At 54.3% G+C, this 21,053-nt stretch overlaps 1 protein-coding gene across 5 annotated transcripts; it reads left to right on the top strand.

Moving 5' to 3' along the window:
• Window positions 1–4,956: 4,956 nt before the first annotated feature.
• Window positions 4,957–20,961, top strand: LOC138242471 (uncharacterized). Of its 5 annotated transcripts, none has more exons than XM_069198012.1 (7): window positions 4,965–6,659; window positions 10,762–11,043; window positions 11,487–11,525; window positions 11,650–11,694; window positions 12,533–12,667; window positions 13,450–13,514; window positions 14,594–14,740. In XM_069198012.1, exons 1-7 carry the CDS (start codon window positions 6,587–6,589, stop codon window positions 14,729–14,731), a joined length of 777 nt encoding a protein of 258 aa, XP_069054113.1. In that variant the 5' UTR covers window positions 4,965–6,586; the 3' UTR covers window positions 14,732–14,740. The 5 variants fall into 5 exon arrangements, with proteins under 5 accessions (XP_069054115.1, XP_069054116.1, XP_069054113.1 ...); XM_069198010.1 differs by lacking the exon at window positions 4,965–6,659 and adding an exon at window positions 10,334–10,521; XM_069198011.1 differs by lacking the exons at window positions 4,965–6,659; window positions 11,487–11,525 and adding an exon at window positions 10,334–10,521.
• The last annotated feature ends 92 nt before the right edge of the window (window positions 20,962–21,053 follow it).

The following is a 21,053-nucleotide window of genomic DNA, read 5'->3' as shown; positions in this document are numbered from 1 at the left end:
TCAGGCAGGGCTGTGTGGAGTTATGGGCTGTGTGGAGTTATGGGCTGTGTGGATTGTGGGGTGTGTGGAGTCTGGGCTGTGTGGACTACGGGCTGTGTGGATTTTGGGGTGTATGGAGTATTGGCTGTGTGGATTTTGGGGTGTGTGGTGTTACGGGCTGTGTGGATTGGGGGGGGTGTTGAGTTTGGGGTGTATGGACTACGGGCTGTGTGGATTGTGGGGTGTGTGGAGTTTGGGGTGTGTGGAGTACAGGCTGTGTGGATTGTGGGGTGTGTGGAGTTTGGGGTGTATGGACTACGGGCTGTGTGGAGTTTGGGCTGTGTGGATTTTGGGGTGTGTGGAGTACAGGCTGTGTGGATTGTGGGGTGTGTGGAGTTTGGGGTGTATGGACTACGGGCTGTGTGGATTGTGGGGTGTGTGGAGTTTGGGGTGTATGGACTACGGGCTGTGTGGATTGTGGGGTGTGTGGAGTTTGGGGTGTATGGACTACGGGCTGTGTGGATTTTGGGGTGTGTGGATTTGGGGTGTGTGGAGTTTGGGGTGTGTGGAGTACAGGCTGTGTGGATTGTGGGGTGTGTGGAGTTTGGGGTGTGTGGAGTACAGGCTGTGTGGATTGTGGGGTGTGTTGAGTTTGGGGTGTGTGGAGTACGGGCTGTGTGGAGTTTGGGGTGTGTGGACTACGGGCTGTGTGGAGTTTGGGGTGTATGGACTACGGGCTGTGTGGATTGTGGGGTGTGTGGAGTTTGGGGTGTGTGGAGTACAGGCTGTGTGGATTGTGGGGTGTGTTGAGTTTGGGCTGTGTGGAGTACGGGCTGTGTGGAGTTTGGGGTGTGTGGACTACGGGCTGTGTGGATTGTGGGGTGTGTTGAGTTTGGGGTGTATGGATTGTGGGGTGTGTGGAGTTTGGGGTGTGTGGAGTACAGGCTGTGTGGATTGTGGGGTGTGTGGAGTTTGGGGTGTGTGGAGTACAGGCTTTGTGGATTGTGGGGTGTGTGGAGTTACAGGGTGTGTGATGACCACGCCGGCCCTGTCCCCCAGGGGTGCCTGTCCGCTCCCCTCGGCCCTGCCAGCAGTGACACCCCACAGGCCCCTCTCCCTGCCCTGCTGCGCCCCGGGGAGAGGCCGGAGTGGTTCTTCAGGGGAGCCGCGGGGCCCCCGGGGGAGACGCTCTTCAGCCTGTCCCCCGGGGGCCGGGTCGCCGCCCTGGGGCCGCCGGAGGGGGCCCCGGGATCCGCGAGGGCGCCCGATTCCTCGCTGGCGGTCACCGCCGTCTCCGCGGGGCACGCCGGGTACTACCAGTGCTCGCGGTACAGCGGCTCCGCCCTGGTGCGGACGCACCGGCGCCTGATCCTCCGCGTCCTGCGGGGTGAGCCGGGACCGACCGTCGCCCCTCCCCTGTGTCGTGGGACTCCATCGGAGAAGAGCCGGGAGAGGTGTCCTCATTCCCTCAGGAAGGTCTCTATTCATCTTGCCAGCAGCCATCTCACCCTGCAGCTCCCAGCTGGCAGCCCAGCAGGGGGAGCCTGGCCAGTACCTGGAGGGGAGACTCCTGGGAGAGGTGTGAGTGGGGCCAGCAGGGGGCGCTCTCACCCAGCTCCCAGCCCCACTGGAGCCCAGCAGGGGGAGCCTGGCCAGTACCTGGAGGGGAGACTCCTGGGAGAGCTGTTAGTGGGGCCAGCAGGGGGCGCTCTCACCCAGCTCACAGACCCACTGGAGCCCAGCAGGGGGAGCCTGGCCAGTACCTGGAGGGGAGACTCCTGGGAGGAGAGCCGAGGCTGCTGCTGGAGGAGGTGTGAGTGGGGCCAGCAGGGGGCGCTCTCACCCAGCTCACAGCCCCACTGGAGCCCAGCAGGTGTGAGCCTGGCCAGTACCTGGAGGGGAGACTCCTGGGAGGAGAGCTGAGGCTGCTGCTGGAGGAGGTGTGAGTGGGGCCAGCAGGGGGTGCTCTCACCCAGCTCACAGCCCCACTGAGCTCAGCAGGTGGAGCCTGGCCAGTACCTGGAGGGGAGACTCCTGGGAGAGGTGTGAGTGGGGCCAGCAGGGGGCGCTCTCACCCAGCTCACAGCCCCTCTGGAGCCCAGCAGGGGGAGCCTGGCCAGTACCTGGAGGGGAGACTCCTGGGAGGAGAGCTGAGGCTGCTGCTGGAGGAGGTGTGAGTGGGGCCAGCAGGGGGCGCTCTCACCCAGCTCACAGCCCACTGGAGCCCAGCAGGGGGAGCCTGGCCAGTACCTGGAGGGGAGACTCCTGGGAGAGGTGTGAGTGGGGCCAGCAGGGGGCGCTCTCACCTAGCTCACAGCCCCACTGGAGCCCAGCAGGGGGAGCCTGGCCAGTACCTGGAGGGGAGACTCCTGGGAGAGGTGTGAGTGGGGCCAGCAGGGGGCGCTCTCACCCAGCTCACAGCCCCACTGGAGCCCAGCAGGGGGAGCCTGGCCAGTACCTGGAGGGGAGACTCCTGGGAGGAGAGCTGAGGCTGCTGCTGGAGGAGGTGTGAGTGGGGCCAGCAGGGGGCGCTCTCACCCAGCTCACAGCCCCACTGGAGCCCAGCAGGGGGAGCCTGGCCAGTACCTGGAGGGGAGACTCCTGGGAGAGGTGTGAGTGGGGCCAGCAGGGGGCGCTCTCACCCAGCTCCCAGCCCCACTGAGCTCAGCAGGGGGAGCCTGGCCAGTACCTGGAGGGGAGACTCCTCCTCGGACTCTGTGAGTAAGAGGAGGTGTTTCCCCGTCCAATGGCTTTCTTCCTCGCTGTGTTCCAGGTGGCTGTGAGGCTGCTGACGACGTGGTAAGAGACTCGTCTCTAACGAACTCACTCGACTGATTGACTAACGATCCCCCTTTTCATTGACCAACTATCAGTCCTCACTGATTGACACAAACAGACTATCATTCCTCGCTGAGCGTCACAGACTAGCTATCGATCGCAGCGAGATAGACGAGCTACCCAGCTGACTGGAGGAATAAGCACATGACCAACTGAAAGACCGACTCACTCAAGTCCGATAAAGTTCTGTGAGGAAGGTGGCATTTCGGAGAGCTTGTCCCGAAATCCGAGACGTTTCAGAAAGTTCTGTGGGGAAGATGGCAGATCAGGGAGCTTGATCCTGAGGTTCCAGACATTTCAGGAAGTTCTGTGAGGAAGATGGCAGATCGGAGAGCTTGTCCTGAGGTCCCAGACGTTTCAGGAAGTTCTGCGAGGAAGATGGCAGATCAGAGAGCTTGTCCTGAGGTCCCAGACGTTTCAAAAAGTTCTGTGAGGAAGATGGCATTTCGGAGAGCTTATCCCGAGATCCCAGACGTTACAGAAAGTTCTGTGAGGAAGATGGCAGATCAGAGAGCTTGTCCTGAGATCCCAGACGTTTCAGAAAGTTCTGTGAGGAAGATGGCAGATCAGAGAGCTTGTCCCGAGATCCCAGACGTTTCAGAAAGTTCTGTGAGGAAGATGGTAGATCAGAGAGCTTGTCCTGAGATCCCAGACGTTTCAGAAAGTTCTGCGAGGAAGATGGCATTTTGGAGAGCTTATCCCGAAATCTGGGACGTTTCAGAAAGTTCTGTGAGGAAGATGGTAGGTCAGGGAGCTTGTCCTGAGATCCCAGATGTTTCAGAAAGGTTTCAGAAAGTTCTGTGAGGAAGAAGCTCAGAGATCGGAGAGCTCGTCAGCCCTGCGATGCTGCCCTTAGATCTCCTTGACCGCCTGAACCCCGTTTTCCGCAAACACCTCCTCCTCCTCCCCAGACGCATGTCTACGATGTCTGTGGGGGGACGGAGTACGCCCTGGTGACCCCCAACAGCGGCGTGGAGGGGCGGGCGGGAGGGCAGCCGGCGAGCGACCCCGTCTACTCCCTGATCTCCGCGGTCAACCAGAACCGCCGCAGCGATACCTCCTGACCACCGGGGGGCGAACTCTCCACGATCCCAGACCACGCAGTGCGGCCCGGTATCATTCCATCACTCCACGCAATTAGTATCAATAAGTATTGTTGCCTGATGTTAATTAAATGAAAGTGCATGACTGCTGTATACGCCGAACGTACAGTGTAATACATTACTGTCCCATGTATTACAGTGCAGTGTGGTTATTGTTCAGGATTCAACGGGAATGGTCTGTCTCACCTGGTGCATCTCCGCCTTAATATTTTCATATCCAGATCGTTCGGTAGTTAATTGATCTCAGGAACTCATCCACCCTGTGCAAAGAAGACCCAGCTGTGTCTGTGTGAGAGAAGCCAGGGTATCGGCTTCAACCACAGGGCTGGGCAGCTTGTTCCCCACCCCCACCCCCCTCTGTGTACAGTAGAGCCTCCTGTCCTGACTGGAGGAGCTCACCCAGCTGTGTCTGGAGAGAAGCCCCAGGGTATCAGCTTCAACCACAGGGCTGGGCAGCTTGTTCCCCACCCCCACCCCCCTCTGTGTACAGAAGAGCCTCCTGTCCTGACTGCAGGAGCTCACCCATCTGTGTCTGTGTGAGAGAAGCCAGGGTATCGGCTTCAACCACAGGGCTGGGCAGCTTGTTCCCCACCCCCACTCCCCCTCTGTGTACAGCAGAGCCTCCTGTCCTGACTGGAGGAGCTCACCCAGCTGTGTCTGGAGAGAAGCCAGGGTATCAGCTTCAACCACAGGGCTGGGCAGCCTGTTCCCCACCCCCACCCCCCTCTGTGTACAGAAGAGCCCCCTGTCCTGACTGGAGGAGCTCACCCAGCTGTGTCTGGAGAGAAGCCAGGGTATCGCCTTCAACCACAGGGCTGGGCAGCTCACCACCCCCGCCCCCCTCTGCGTAAAGGAGCCCCTTCCTGTCCCCAGGGAAGCCGACAAGATGGGCGGATGACGGAGGAAAGCTGGGTGTTTTTCCCCGCCCGCCCTGTGTGGAAACATCTGAGTCTCTGTCTGTTAAGCCACAGGACCGATGAGCTCAGCCTCCTGTTCATCTTCCTCCTACTCCATGTGAGAGTGTGGGTCTGTCAGCCTCCGGTTCCTCTCTCTGGCTCTGACGAAGCACCGCAGGGCCCTGTGTCTACGCGTGACCTGATAAACACAGCTGCAGGAACCCCGAGAGTTTGATTCAGTGGGGCGCGAGAGTGTCATGGGTGTGCGAGTGTGCACTGATTGTGTGTCTGTGCACTGATTGTGTGAGTGTTTATTGGACAAGCGTGCACTGTTTGTGTGAGTATGCACCGACCGGGTGAGGATTGAATGTGCGAGTGTACGGATTGTGTGAGTGTGGATTTAGTGTGGAAGTGTGCACTGTGTGTGTGAATGGAGTGTGTGTATTGATTGAGTGTGCTCTGTGTGAGTGTGAATGGAGTATGTGTGTGTATTGATTGAGTGTGCTCTGTGTGAGTGTGAATGAAGTGTGTGTGTATTGATTGAGTGTGCTCTGTGTGAGTGTGAATGAAGTGTGTGTGTATTGATTGAGTGTGTTCTGTGTGAGTGTGAATGGAGTGTGTGTGTGTATTGATTGAGTGTGCTCTGTGTGTGTGAATTGAGTGTGTGTGTATTGATTGAGTGTGCTCTGTGTGAGTGTGAATGGAGAGTGTGTGTATTGATTGAGTGTGCTCTGTGTGAGTGTGAATGGAGAGTGTGTGTGTATTGATTGAGTGTGCTCTGTCTAAGTGTGAATGGAGTGTGTGTGTATTGATTGAGTGTGAATGGAGTGTGTGTATTGATTGAGTGTGCTCTGTGTGAGTGTGAATTGAGTGTGTGTGTGTCTTGATTGAGTGTGTGTGTATTGATTAAGTGTGCTCTGTGTGAGTGTGAATGGAGTGTGTGTGTATTGATTGAGTGTGCTCTGTGTGAGTGTGAATGGAGTGTGTGTATATTGATTGAGTGTGCTCTGTGTGAGTGTGAATGGAGTGTGTGTGTGTATTGATTGAGTGTGCTCTGTCTAAGTGTGAATGGAGTGTGTGTGTATTGATTGAGTGTGCTCTGTGTGAGTGTGAATGGAGTGTGTGTGTGTATTGATTGAGTGTGCTCTGTCTAAGTGTGAATGGAGTGTGTGTATATTGATTGAGTGTGCTCTGTGTGAGTGTGAATGGAGTGTGTGTGTATTGATTGAGTGTGCTCTGTGTGAGTGTGAATGGAGTGTGTGTATATTGATTGAGTGTGCTCTGTGTGAGTGTGAATGGAGTGTGTGTATATTGATTGAGTGTGCTCTGTGTGAGTGTGAATGGAGAGTGTGTGTGTATTGCATGCGTGTGTATCTTGCGTCAGTGTGCCTTGCGTGTGTGGGTGTGAATTGGGAGACTGTGTATTGCATGCGGGCAGTGTGACCCGTGTGAGCAGTGGGCAGACAGAGCGCTGTTGTGTGTGTCCGCTCAGCTGACCGGCAGCTGGACAGCACGCAGCCCCGGTACGAGAGAGAGGCGGAGGGGCCGGGAGAGGAGGAGAGCTCCGCGCTGACCGGACCCGACCAGCGCACGGCTTTCTGCTGCTGCGGTGGTCTTCTTCTCACGCTCGCTCTGCTCTGCGTAGCGAGGCAGGAAACGTGCCCTGCAACATCACCACTTCTCCTTTTCAGAAATAGATCCCATCGTCACTGACGGCACTTCCTGCCTGCCCGCAGAGAGGAGAGGACAGCGGTCCGAGGCAGAGGGGACATGGGGATCTCTGCAGTCCGTCACCTGGTGCTGGCCTGTCTCTGCGTCTGGAGCCCCCCTCTGGGAACAGAGGGTGAGTGTGTACTTGTGTGTACTTGTGTGTACTTGTGTGTACTTGTGTGTTTTTGAGTGTGCGAGCGAGTGTACTTGAGTCTGAGCGAGTTTGAGCAAGTGCACGGGAGTGTGAGAGAGTGAATGGATAAGTGAGTGTGACTGAGTTTGCCTACATGTGAGTGAGTGTGAACAAGTGTACTTTAGTGTGAGTGAGTGTGTGTCAGTGTGAGCAAGTGTGTTTGAATTTATCTTGAGTGTGAGTGTGACCTAGTGTCTTTGTGTGTGTGTGCATGAGTGTGTAAGTGCGAGAGTGAGTGAGTGAGTGAATAAGCGAGTGTGATTGAGTGTGCCTACGTGTGAGTGAGTGTGAACAAGTGTACTTTAGTGTGAGTGAGTGTGTGTCAGTGTGAGCAAGTGTGTTTGAATTTATCTTGAGTGTGAGTGTGAGCTAGTGTGTTTGAGTGTGTAAGTGCGAGAGTGTGAGTGAGTGAATGAATAAGCGAGTGTGATTGAGTGTGCCTACATGTGAGTGAGTGTGAACAAGTGTACTTTAGTGTGAGTGAGTGTGTGTCAGTGTGAGCAAGTTTGTTTGAATTTATCTTGAGTGTGAGTGTGACCTAGTGTGTTTGTGTGTGTGCATGAGTGTGTAAGTGCGAGAGTGTGAGTGAGTGAATGAATAAGCGAGTGTGATTGAGTGTGCTTGCATGTGAGCGAGTGTGAGCGAGTGTACTTGAGTGTGAGCGAGTGTGTGAGTGTGAGCGAGTCTGATTGTGAGCGTGGACAAGTTTTCTCGAGTGTGAGCAAGTGTGCGTGTGTGCACGAGTGAGCGTGCTTGAGTGTGAGCGAGTGTGTTTGAATGTGCTTGAGTGTGAGTGTGAGCGAGCGAGTGTGTGTGAGTGTGAGCGAGTGTGTTTGAATGTGCTTGAGTGTGAGTGTGAGCGAGCGAGTATGTGTGAGTGTGAGCGAGTGTGTTTGAATGTGCTTGAGTGTGAGTGTGAGCGAGCGAGTGTGAGCGAGTGTGTGAGTGTGAGCGAGTGTGTTTGAGTCTGTGAGTGTGTGCACAAGTGAATGTGCCTGAGCGTGTAAGTGCGAGAGTGCCCCAGCTCTCGCTGGCAGCCGACGCAGAGGATTCGAACCCTCTCAGGGCGTCACTGCAGTCAGGGATCACATGTCAGGAGCTGGAGTCTGACCCACGGGCGTCGCACCTGTGTCGAGCTCGGTGACCGACAGTGATTAAAAGTGTTATAGTAATAATGAGTATGGATCTGTTCCTGGGGGGTTGCCTGCTGGTCTTCAGTCCACCCTGGACTCTGAATGGCTTCATTCAAATCAGTTGTTCTCTTAACTGGTCGATATATGACAATATATAGTATCATCATTATTACTGTACCGCTACAAATACTGCACTAGACGACTGATCTAGACCAAGACCAGCTTGATTGAACTGTTACTAGAGATTTACTACACTGCTACAAATACTGCACTAGACGACTGATCTAGACCAAGACCAACTTGATTGAACTGTTACTAAAGATTTACTATACTGCTACAAATACTGCACTAGACGACTGATCTAGATTTGTTCAGGTGATCTGTTATTTGTTAAGTGAATACTGTCAGTACTAAAGATTTAGTGAGCTGCTACAGATGCTGTAATGGACACTAAACTAGTCCGCCTCACTCAAAAAGAAGAAGAGAATGAAAGAATGAGGAAGTGCGTGAAAGAACGAAATAGGATGTTGACATTAGACGAGCAGGAGAGATATGATCGCCGGGTGAATTCACGCGGTTTCATCAAAATAGAAACACATCCGGAGCACAACGAAGTAGGAAACTGAGCTGGAAGGCATGATCCTGCTTTCTAGGTGCTGTACACCCTGATACTGGGCTTCGTCTCAGACCTGCTCTGTGTTATTGAAGACTTAGAGGATATCTGCTCAGGTTAATGCAGTTACAATCGATGCAATCAATGTTAGGCGAGGAGATCATCACGGAAGCACAGCTCAGGCCCCCCAGGAAAGTTTTCCTGACGTTAATGATGAGGAACAGAGTGTGTTACCAGGAAAGAAGCTTACGTTTCAGCAGCCCAGCAAGGCGGGGACTAAAAGGATAAACCTGATCTGTGTGCAGTGGGGCTGCTGGTGCAGAACGATCACTGTGCCTCTCCCAGGTGGGGTTACTGGTGCTGAACGGTCGCCATGCATCTCCCAGGTGGGGTTACTGGTGCAGACTGATCTCTGTGTGTCTCCCAGGTGGGGTTACTGGTGCAGACTGATCGCTGTGTGTCTCCCAGGTGGGGTTACTGGTGCAGAACAATCGCTGTGCATCTCCCAGGTGGGGTTACTGGTGCAGACTGATCGCTGTGTGTCTCCCAGGTGGGGTTACTGGTGCAGAACGATCGCTGTGCGTCTCCCAGGTGGGGTTACTGGTGCAGAACAATCGCTGTGCATCTCCCAGGTGGGGTTACTGGTGCAGACTGATCGCTGTGTGTCTCCCAGGTGGGGTTACTGGTGCAGAACAATCGCTGTGCATCTCCCAGGTGGGGTTACTGGTGCAGACTGATCGCTGTGTGTCTCCCAGGTGGGGTTACTGGTGCAGACTGATCGCTGTGTGTCTCCCAGGTGGGGTTACTGGTGCAGAACGATCGCTGTGCGTCTCCCAGGTGGGGTTACTGGTGCAGAAGGATCGCTGGGCGTCTCCCAGGTGGGGTTACTGGTGCAGAAGGATCGCTGTGCGTCTCCCAGGTGGGGTTACTGGTGCAGAACGATCGCTGTGTGTCTCCCAGGTGGGATAATAATAGAAATTATTATCAGTATTGTAGACTGGAGTAAAGTGTGAGTACTGTGTGGGGTGGGAGAGGTGGGAGGTGTTGTGGTATCAAGTGTGAAAGGAGAAACAACGGGATGTGTTGTGGTATCAGGAGTGAGAGGAGACACAGTGGGAGGTGTGGTGGTGTCAGGAGTGAAAGGAGATGCAGTGGGAGGTGTTGTGGTGTCAGGTGTGAAAGGAGACACAGAGGGAGATGTTGTGGTGTCAGCGGTGAAAGGAGACACAGTGGGTGGTGTTGTGGTATCGGATGTGAAAGGAGACGCAGTGGGAGGTGTGTGGTGTCACCTGTGAAAGGAGACGCAGTGGGAGGTGTGTGGTGTCACCTGTGAAAGGAGACACAGTGGGAAGTGTGGTGGTATCAGGTGTGAAAGGAGACATAGTGGGAGGTGTTGCGGTGTCAGGAGTGAAAGGAGACACAGTGGGAGGTGTGGTGGTGTCAGAAGTGAAAGGAGACACAGTGGGAGGTGTTGCGGTGTCAGGAGTGAAAGGAGACACAATGGGAGGTGTTGCAGTGTCAGCGGTGAAAGGAGACACAGTGGGTGGTGTTGTGGTATCGGATGTGAAAGGAGACGCAGTGGGAGGTGTGTGGTCTCAGCAGTGAAAGGAGACACAGTGGGAGGTGTGTGGTCTCAGCAGTGAAAGGAGACACAGTGGGAGGTGTGGTGGTATCAGCAGTGAAAGGTGACACAGTGGGAGGTGTGGTGGTGTCAGGTGTTACTGTTGTTATTTTGTCTCCTCAGGTGTGACTCTGTACTCCACTGTGGGGGGGTCAGTCAACATGTCCTGTCTGGGGTCCAGAGACCATCAGGAGTATTACTTTGTGTGGAGCTTTTATCACAAATCTGAGAAGTCAGTAACAATAGTAAACAGAGAACAGAAGATCACAGACAGAGACCCAGAAAGAGCCCAGAGAATGAGTGTGGGGTCTGACTGGTCTCTACACATCCACAATCTCAACACTCAGGACATTGGACAGTACCTCTGTGAGCAGTATGTCAATGGATACTATTATGAACCTGGACGCACCACTGTTGATCTCTTCCTGCTGTCCAGTAAGTCTGAGGACCTGAGGACGTGTCTCTGTGTTTCAGTCAGTCAGTCTCCAGTAACTGTCCCCTCTGTCTCTCCAGCCCAGTGCTGGTCCTGATGAGTCCAGTCAGGAATCTGCAGGTCTTCTGTCTCTCTGTCTGTCCTTCCTGTGCTCTGATCTGCTGTCTGGACTCATTGATCATGTCAGTGTGTGAAACAGTGTCTGTCCCTGTGCTGAAGACACATGTGATGTCATTCTGCAGTCTCTGCCAGTCCCTCTGGAGGATTGAAGACAGACACAGTCCTCACTCTCCAGTGTGGTCTGGACTGTGGAGGAGGATTTCAAAGCTGTGCTGGGAAACCTGCTGATGTCCAAGTGACCTGGGAGAGTGACCACATGGACACAGTGGACATCAAGCGGGACAGATATTTCAGCAGCTTGTCAATGAAGCTGCAGAGTTCAGACCACATGAGGAACTGGACATGTGTACTGAGAGAGAGAGGAGTGATGAAGACCTCTGATACCTACACCATTCACCTCACAGGTAGGGTATTGTGAGAGTGAGACAGACCTGATACCTACACCAGTCTCCTCACAGGTAGGGTATTATTGTGAGAGTGAGACAGACCTGATACCTACACCAGTCTCCTCACAGGTAGGGTATTATTGTGAGAGTGAGACAGACCTGATACCTACACCAGTCTCCTCACAGGTAGGGTATTATTGTGAGAGTGAGACAGACCTGATACCTACACCAGTCTCCTCACAGGTAGGGTATTATTGTGAGAGTGAGACAGACCTGATACCTACACCAGTCTCCTCACAGGTAGGGTATTATTGTGAGAGTGAGACAGGCCTGATACCTACACCAGTCTCCTCACAGGTAGGGTATTATTGTGAGAGTGAGACAGGCGTGATACCTACACCAGTCTCCTCACAGGTAGGGTATTATTGTGAGAGTGAGACATCTCTCTATCTTTGTTCCAGATGTTCGTACTGGAGACATAGAACTGAGCCCGGATTCAGGTGAGCAGGTTCTGCTCATTAGCACACAGTTCTCTGTCTCAGTTTGTCTTTTTTGAACATCTCTTGATGCCGAGAGGAATCTCACAGGGATGGGCAAATCTCTTATCTCCTCCTTCTTTTTCAGGCGATGTCGGACCTAAAGCATATACAACAGCCCCACCTAGAGAAGGTTAGAGAAACTCAGTTTCCTTTCATATGACTCGGTTTTGACCAAGGAATGACTGAATAAATGAGCACTTAGAGAGGAAGAGGGAGGCACCACTACTCCAATCGGTAATTAGTAGACAATCCCATCCAGCTGTGTCTGGAGAGCAGCCAGGGTATCGGCTTCAACAACAGGGCTGGGCAGCTTGTTCCCCACCCCCACCCCCCTCTGTGTAAAGAGCTTGGTGGAATAGTGAAGTTTTCTGCTCTTTCAGTGTTTGAATCAGTGTAGTTCACTCCCTTCAGACTGAAGAGACTCAGTTCCCCCAGCCTGTCAGTGTGGGACACTCCCTTCAGACTGAAGAGACTCAGTTCCCTCAGCCTGTCAGTGTGGGACACTCCCTTCAGACTGAAGAGACTCAGTTCCCGCAGCCTGTCAGTGTGGGACACTCCCTCCAGACTGAAGAGACTCAGTTCCTCCAGCCTGTCAGTGCGGGACACTCCCTTCAGACTGAAGAGACTCAGTTCCCTCAGCCTGTGAGTGCGGGACACTCCCTTCAGACTGAAGAGACTCAGTTCCCTCAGCCTGTCAGTGTGGGACCCTCCCTTCAGACTGAAGAGACTCAGTTCCCTCAGCCTGTCAGTGCGGGACACTCCCTTCAGACTGAAGAGACTCAGTTCCCTCAGCCTGTCAGTGCGGGACACTCCCTTCAGACTGAAGAGACTCAGTTCCCCCAGCCTGTCAGTGTGGGACTCTCCCTTCAGACTGAAGAGACTCAGTTTTCCCTTGGGACGCAGAAGTGTCCCCGGCAGGTCCTGAAACCGTCACGGCCTCCCCCCAACGTCGATCCCGTTTTTTTCAGCCTCCGACAACCACTTCCTAGAGAAGACCTCGGCGGCCGTCGCCGGCGCCGTCTGCGCTCTGCTGGTGGTCCTGGTGGTGGTCTTCCTCCTGATGAAGAGGAGGAGGAGGGGGGGGAGGAGGATGGCGAGTGCAGGTCGGTCCCTCTCTTCTTACCGCGCGCGGAGAGAAGCCCTTAATTAACCCTTAATTCATTCCGAACAGTGGACGTCCCTGGCTTTAACGTGTGATCGGACCGGCGTCTCGGCCTTTCCTGCAGCCCTGGGGGAAGTTCAGAGTTCAGAGTTCAGAGTTCAGAGTGGCCACGCCGTCATGGGCCCCCTCCAGTCAGAATCCAGTCTTCGCCGTTAAATCAAACGGGGACTTCGAGGCTAAAAAGAAACCCAACTCAACTAAAACAGATTCCGTTTATTTTAAGCCTGATGCACTCTAAGAACGAGCGAAACGAAAAGCTCTAAGCTCATTTTTATACAGATGAACTAAGCCCCTTGACCACAGTGCGCCTGACGCCCATCCTGCTTTAGTGGACTCCAAGAAAGACCGATTCTCGTCCGTCACGGTTTAACTGACCTGCCTGAATTAAAAGGGTGTGTGTGAGTGTGTGTGTGTCCTGTGATGGACTGGTGTCCTGTCCAGGGTGTGTGAGTGTGAGTGTGAGTGTGAGTGTGAGTGTGAGTGTGAGTGTGAGTGTGAGTGTGAGTGTGAGTGTGAGTGTGAGTGTGAGTGTGAGTGTGAGTGTCCTGTGATGGACTGGTGTCCTGTCCAGGGTGTTTGTGTGTGGTGTGTGTGTGTGTGTGTGTGTGTGTGTGTGTGTGTGTGTGGCCCTCCGGCTGCTGCGATCGGGCCCCTCTGGGCCCTGGGCCTGGCCGGGGGTGTGGAGGAGCTGTGCTCTCATGCCCCTCGCTCTCTGCCTGGCAGGTCCGGGAGTCTGCGTGACGACGGAAGAAGACCTCATCGTCTACGCCAGCCCCACCGAGCCCACGGTAACCGTCCGCACCCCCCTCCTGTCTGCCTGTCTGTCTGCCTGCCTGTCTGCCTGCCTGTCTACCTGCCTGTCTACCTGCCTGCCTGCCTGCCTGCCTGCCTGCCTCCCTGCCTCCCTGCCTGCCTGTCTGCCTGCCTGCCTGTCTGCCTGTCTACCTGCCTGCCTGCCTGTCTGTCTACCTGCCTGCCTGTCTGCCTGTCTACCTGCCTGCCTGCCTGCCTGTCTGTCTACCTGTCTACCTGTCTGTCTGCCTGTCTGCCTGTCTGCCTGTCTACCTGTCTGCCTGCCTGTCTGCCTGCCTGCCTGCCTGCCTTCCTGTCTGCCTGCCTGTCTGCCTGCCTGTCTACCTGCCTGCCTGCCTGTCTACCTGCCTGCCTGCCTGCCTGCCTGTCTACCTGTCTACCTGTCTGCCTGCCTGCCTGTCTACCTGTCTGCCTGCCTGCCTGTCTGCCTGCCTGCCTGTCTGTCTACCTGTCTACCTGCCTGTCTACCTGCCTGCCTGCCTGCCTGTCTGCCTGCCTGTCTACCTGCCTGCCTGTCTGTCTGCCTGCCTGCCTGCCTGCCTGTCTGCCTGCCTGCCTGTCTGTCTACCTGTCTACCTGTCTACCTGTCTGCCTGCCTGCCTGCCTGCCTGCCTGCCTGTCTGCCTGCCTGCCTGTCTACCTGCCTGCCTGCCTGCCTGCCTGCCTGTCTGCCTGCCTCCATCTGAACCCTCCCCCTGCTTCTCATCTCCCAGCCCTGGGTCCGAGCAGTGTGGTGACGAAACCGAGGTCCTGACTCTCTGCGCTCATTAACAATCCCGGGGTGTTTCTCCAGAAGAGTAGGGGTGTTACCCCAGTGTCCTGGTCAAATACCCCCCCCCCCCCCCGGTCTTTACCCCTCATGGCCTCCTAATCACCCCCCCCCTCTCTGAACTGGCTCCACCCCTCTGCTCTCATCATCCAGGTGGGGCCGCCCACTGGTGGCGGTAGTGGGATTCCCCCTCACCTGCAAAGGGCTCTGAGCGGAGGGTCCAGAAGATGGCGCAACAGAACCGCGTCTTCCCTGACTTCCCTCTCTGTCCGTCTCTCTCTGCAGGAGCAGAGCTCTCCCGCCCCTGGTGGCAATGAGGTCAACTACGCCAGCGTGACCTTGAAGGACAAGGAAAGGGGCAGAAGTGGCCAGGCTGTGCCTGAGGACAGCACCGCTGTCATTTACTCCAACCTCAGGCGATAGGGGAGGGGGGGTGGGGTGGGGTGTATTTACAAGGACCTGCCACAAGAGGGCGCTCTGCTTTGCTGCTGCTGACGTCTATACACCCACCTCCGGCGACGCACATATATCTACACACAGAAACAAACAGCGATGGACACAGAGCCGCCCGGGGACAGAGAGGGACAGAAACTGGAAAGGAGGGGTGAACGTCCATGCAGAGAGAGAGAGAGAGAGAGAGAGAGAGAGAGAGAGAGAGAGAGAGAGAGAGAGAGAGAGAGTCCTACGGCGAGCGGCGACGCGGGCTCCGCCCACACCCAGACCAAACCAGCCGCCCACAGATGATCGCAGAGTCGCGTCGCACGGGGAACGCACAGCTGCACAGGTACCTCTGCCGGGGCTCCAGGGAGAACTTGAAGACCCCACAGAGGGCCTGGCCCCACCTCGTTTCACAGGTGTGTAAGTCACGCACTCGCCCGGACAGGAATCTGACAGACTCAGACTTGCGTCCTCAAATAAATGATGAATTCATGCCGAATAAGTGGAGGGCTTGGCCTAGCGCCGCTACAACATATGCTACGACACACGTGCCGCTGAGAAATTCACAGCTCTGCGCCCGTTTTCCTGTCAATGCCAGGGAAGGCAGCTCTGTAGGAGTGATCCGAGAATAAAAAAACACCCTTTTCCAATCGTGCCAACAAGTTCCAGTGTCTCTTCAGCGAAGTGATTTAGCGGCTCAGAGGTTCAGTAGTCGCGAGAAAGTGGTTTCAGTAGCCCTGAGGTTTGGCTGTCCAGTGACTCTTTGACTCAGTGGTCCAGTGGTCCAGTGGTCCAGTGATTCTTTGACTCAGTGGTCCAGTGACTCTTTGACTCAGTGGTCCAGTGGTCCAGTGGTTCAGTGATTCTTTGACTCAGTGGTCCAGTGACTCTTTGACTCAGTGGTTCAGTGACTCTTTGACTCAGTGGTCCAGTGGTCCAGTGGTTCAGTGATTCTTTGACTCAGTGGTCCAGTGACTCTTTGACTCAGTGGTCCAGTGGTCCAGTGGTTCAGTGACTCTTTGACTCAGTGGTCCAGTGGTTCAGTGGTCCAGTGGTTCAGTGATTCTTTGACTCAATGGTTCAGTGGTCCAGTGGTTCAGTGGTCCAATGGTTCAGTGATTCTTTGACTCAGTGGTTCAGTGGTCCAGTGATTCTCTGACGCAGTGGTTCAGTGGTCCAGTAGTTCAGTGGTCCAGTGATTCTCTGACTCAGTGGTTCAGTGGTCCAGTGGTTCAGTGATTTTTTGACTCAGTGGTCCAGTGACTCTTTGACTCAGTGGTCCAGTGGTTCAGTGACTCTTTGACTCAGTGGTCCAGTGGTTCAGTGGTCCAGTGGTTCAGTGATTCTTTGACTCAATGGTTCAGTGGTCCAGTGGTTCAGTGGTCCAATGGTTCAGTGATTCTTTGACTCAATGGTTCAGTGGTCCAGTGATTTTCTGACTCAGTGGTTCACTGGTCCAGTAGTTCAGTGGTCCAGTGATTCTCTGACTCAGTGGTTCAGTGGTCCAGTGATTCTCTGACTCAGTGGTTCAGTGATCCACTGGTTCAGTGGTCCAGTTCACATGGCAGAAATCCCAGCTGCAGTGAGTTCCAGTGATGGCTCATGATTGTGGCAGAACCTGCAGAACTAAGTCTCAGCCCGTGGTGATGCCTGTCTCCTGGGTCTGTTCCCCTTCGCCGGTCAGAGAGGGGATTCGCACCCTGGGCTATCCTGTCTGTCTGCACTGTGAATACCTTGGAAACTGTAAATGTAAGAAAATAAATAAAAAAGGCTTAAGATAAAGCAGAATGGAAAGGTTTCTGTTTCACTTTTTGCACCTCCGCTCATTAAACTGCACTGTGAGGAGTCTCAACTTGGAGAAGATGGCTGGGCAGCTTGTTCCCCACCCCCACCCCCCTCTGCGTACAGAAGAGCCTCCTGTCCTGACTGGAGGGGCTCACCCAGCTGTGTCTGGAGAGAAGCCAGGGTATCGGCTTCAACCACAGGGCTGGGCAGCTTGTTCCCCACCCCCATCCCCCTCCGCGTACAGTAGAGCCTCCTGTCCTGACTGGAGGGGCTCACCCAGCTGTGTCTGTGTGAGACAAGCCAGCTCTCGAGTTATCAATGTGCTTCTGCCTGTGCCCTCTGGTTTTGAGTTGAAACAAACCCCCTGGTGTTCAGAAGGATCACCCTTTCAGCTGTGCGTTCAGACCATTTCCTGTTTGTCACACATCTGAGCTGGTGGAGATGTGTCGGCCAGGTTGTGCTGCAGCAGGGAGCCACCCTGAATCGCGCTGCAGGACGGGGAGGACGAGGACCGAGCCGGGGTCTGCCCCCCCCGCCTCTCGGCTCGGCGAATGGGGGCGCGACAGGAAACGCGTCAGAGACCGCCTGCCCCGCGGCTCAGCGGCTCAGATCTTCCTGTCCTGCTCGGAAGACACCCGGCGATGGCGTCTCTCCTCTCCTCTCCGGCCCTCCTGGTCTCCCTCCTGGTCCCTCTCCTGGCCCGGCTCCCGGGAGGCGGCGGAGAAGAAGAAGGTGAGTTCTGGTCCCTGGGGTCGGGGGGTCGGGGGGTCAGGGGTCAGGGGTCGGCCTCGCAGGCTTCAGAAGAGAGGCGTCTCTTTGAGGCCCCTGTGATCTTGGAGGAACAGAGGGGCAGAGCGTGGGTGGGTGGGAGGGTGGGGGACAGACAGAGCAGGCCTGGCCGTTCACCCCTTAATCTACTACTCTCTCTCTCTATATATCTATATCTACACTATTGACATATCCAGTACTGCGTCATCTCTGCAGTACGGCAACATAGGCTCGTCTAGAATTGTTCCGGTCTCTTCCGGGACCTGTATCTTCCTCCTCCTCCTCCACGCCCTGCTCTTCGGGCAGCAGATACAATCACCCCCCCCCCCCCAGCCCCCCGAAGCTGTAAATAAACAGGAAGTCGTCTGTCCCCTTGAAGAGCAGCCGATTTAGGACTTGAAAGACCAGGGCGTTCTCGAAAGGTTAACAACATTTGTTTTTTGGGTGTGGGTGGGGGCAGGTCTTTGCCTTGAACTCGTTAGTCGACGTTTTTTTTTTCAGCAAAAACGAATTTGTTTTGCATCAGACTCTCGACCGGGAGAAGAAAGTTGTTTGTTTGTTTGTTTGTTTGTTTGTTTGTTTGTTTGTTTGTTTGTTTGTTTGTTTTCGGGGCGCAGGAGGTGACGTAGCGAGATCCTGAACAGTAAGTCAATAGCAGCATCGTCAGTCCAGCTCCAGAATTGAGGCGGAGAGTCTGCAGCCCTGTCAGTAACAGCAGATCTGCTGTGAGCACAACAAAGTAGGAAACTGAGCTGGAAGGCATGATCCTACCTTCTAGGTGCTGTACACCCTGATACTGGGCTTCGTCTCAGACCTGCTCTCTGTTATTGAAGACTTAGAGGGTATCTGCTCAGGTCAATGCAGTTACAATCGATGCAATCAATGTTAGGCGAGGAGATCATCACGGAAGCACAGCTCAGGCCCCCCAGGAAAGTTTTCCTGACGTTAATGATGAGGAACAGAGTGTGTTACCAGGAAAGAAGCTTACATTTCAGCAGCTCAGCAAGGCGGGGACTTAAAGGATAAACCTGATCTGTGTGCAGTGGGGCCGCTGGTGCAGAACGATCACTCAGGTGGCATCTCCCAGGTGGGGTTACTGGTGCAGACTGATCACTGTATGTCTCCCAGGTGGGGTCACTGGTGCAGACTGATCGCTGTGCGTCTCCCAGGTGGGGTTACGTGCAGACTGATCGCTGTGCGTCTCCCAGGTGGGGTTACTGGTGCAGAACGATTGATCTGCGTCTCCCAGGTGGGGTTACTGGTGCAGACTGATCGCTGTGCGTCTCCCAGGTGGGGTCACTGGTGCAGAACGATCGCTGTGCGTCTCCCAGGTGGGGTTAGTGGTGCAGAACGATCGCTGTGCGTCTCCCAGGTGGGGTTACTGGTGCAGAACGATCGCTGTGCGTCTCCCAGGTGGGGTTAGTGGTGCAGAACGATCGCTGTGCGTCTCCCAGGTGGGGTTACTGGTGCAGAATGATCGCTGTGTGTCTCTCAGGTGGGGTTACTGGTGCAGACTGATCGCTGTGTGTCTCCCAGGTGGGGTTACTGGTGCAGACTGATCGCTGTGCGTCTCCCAGGTGGGGTCACTGTTGCGGAGCGATCGCTGTGTGTCTCCCAGGTGGGGTCACTGGTGCAGAATGATCGCTGTGTGTCTCTCAGGTGGGGTCACTGGTGCAGAATGATCGCTGTGTGTCTCTCAGGTGGGGATATTCTTCAGTGAGAGATAAAGTGGGTTCCCACACAAAGTGTGTAAAGACCTTTGAGATCATTTGGAATGAAAATGATTAATAAAAGGAGTTATTATCAATATTGAAGATAGGAGAAAAGTGTGAGGTGTTGTATCAGAGAGAGGAGGTGGGGGGTGTTGTATCAGCTGTGAAAGGAGACACAGCAGGAGGTGTGTGGTGTCAGCTGTGAAAGGAGATGCAGTGGGAGGTGTTGTGGTGTCAGATGGTGAAAGGAGACACAGTGGGAAGTGTATGGTGTCAGCAGTGAAAGGAGACACAGTGGGAGGTGTTGTGTCAGCAGTGAAAGGAGACACAGTGGGAGGTGTGGTGGTGTCAGCAGTGAAAGGAGACACAGTGGGAGGTGTTGTAGTGTCACCAGTGAAAGGAGACACAGTGGGAGGTGTTGTGTCAGCAGTGAAAGGAGACACAGTGGGAGGTGTGGTGGTGTCAGGTGTTACTGTTGTGTTATTTTCTCTCCTCAGGTGTGACTCTGTACTCCACTGTGGGGGGGTCAGTCAACATGTCCTGTGAGTGGTCCAGAGGCCATCAGGAGTATTACTTTGAGTGGCTCTTTCATCACAAATCTGAGGTGCCAGTGCTAATAGTAAACAGTGAACAGCAGATCACAGTCAGAGACCCAGAAAGAGCCCAGAGAATGAGTGTGGGGTCTGACTGGTCTCTACACATCCACAATCTCCACACCCAGGATACTGGACAGTACCTCTGTCAGCATATCAATGGACAGTATTTTTTCCCTGGACGAACCACTGTTGATCTCTACCTGCTGTCCAGTAAGTCTGAGGACCTGAGGACGTGTCTTTCTGTTTCAGTCAGTCTCCATTAACTGTCCGCTCTGTCTCTCCAGCTCAGTGCTGGTCCTGATGAGTCCAGTCAGGAATCTGCAGGTCTTCTGTCTCTCTGTCTGTCCTTCCTGTGCTCTGATCTGCTGTCTGGACTCATGTCAGTGTGTGATCATGTCAGTGTGTGAACAGTGTCTGTCCCTGTGCTGAAGACACATGTGATGTCATTCTGCAGTCTCTGCCAGTCCCTCTGGAGGATTGAAGACAGACACGATCCTCACTCTCCAGTGTGGTCTGGACTGTGGGGGAGGATTTCAAAGCTGTGCTGGGGTACCTGCTGATGTCCAAGTGACCTGGGAGAGTGACCATTTGGACACAGTGGACATCAGCCAGGACAGATATTTCAGCAGCTTGTCAATGAAGCTGCAGAGTTCAGACCACATGAGGAACTGGACATGTGTACTGACAGAGAGAGGAGTGATGAAGACCTCTGATACCTACACCATTCACCTCACAGGTAGGGTATTATTGTGAGAGTGAGACAGACCTGATACCTACACCATTCACCTCACAGGTAGGGTATTATTGTGAGAGTGAGACAGGCCTGATACCTACACCAGTCTCCTCACAGGTAGGGTATTATTGTGAGAGTGAGACAGACCTGATACCTACACCAGTCTCCTCACAGGTAGGGTATTATTGTGAGAGTGAGACAGACCTGATACCTACACCAGTCTCCTCACAGGTAGGGTATTATTGTGAGAGTGAGACAGACCTGATACCTACACCATTCACCTCACAGGTAGGGTATTATTGTGAGAGTGAGACAGACCTGATACCTACACCATTCACCTCACAGGTAGGGTATTATTGTGAGAGTGAGACATCTCTCTATCTTTGTTCCAGATGTTCGTACTGGAGACATAGAACTGAGCCCGGATTCAGGTGAGCAGGTTCTGCTCATTAGCACACAGTCCTCTGTCTCAGATTGTCTTTTTTGAGCATCTCTTGATGCCGAGAGGAATCTCACAGAGATGGGCAAATCTCTTATCTCCTTCTTTTTCAGGCGATGTCGGACCTAAAGCATATACAACAGCCCCACCTAGAGAAGGTTAGAGAAACTCAGTTTCCTTTCATATGACTCGGTTTTGACCAAGAAATGACTGAATAAATGAGCACTTAGAGAGGAAGAGGGAGGCACCACTAGTCCAATTGGCAATTAGTAGA

Source organism: Lepisosteus oculatus, chromosome 14, assembly GCF_040954835.1.
Source record: "Lepisosteus oculatus isolate fLepOcu1 chromosome 14, fLepOcu1.hap2, whole genome shotgun sequence".
NCBI classification, from domain to species: domain Eukaryota; kingdom Metazoa; phylum Chordata; class Actinopteri; order Semionotiformes; family Lepisosteidae; genus Lepisosteus; species Lepisosteus oculatus.
This window is presented reverse-complemented; position numbering and strand designations above follow the sequence as displayed.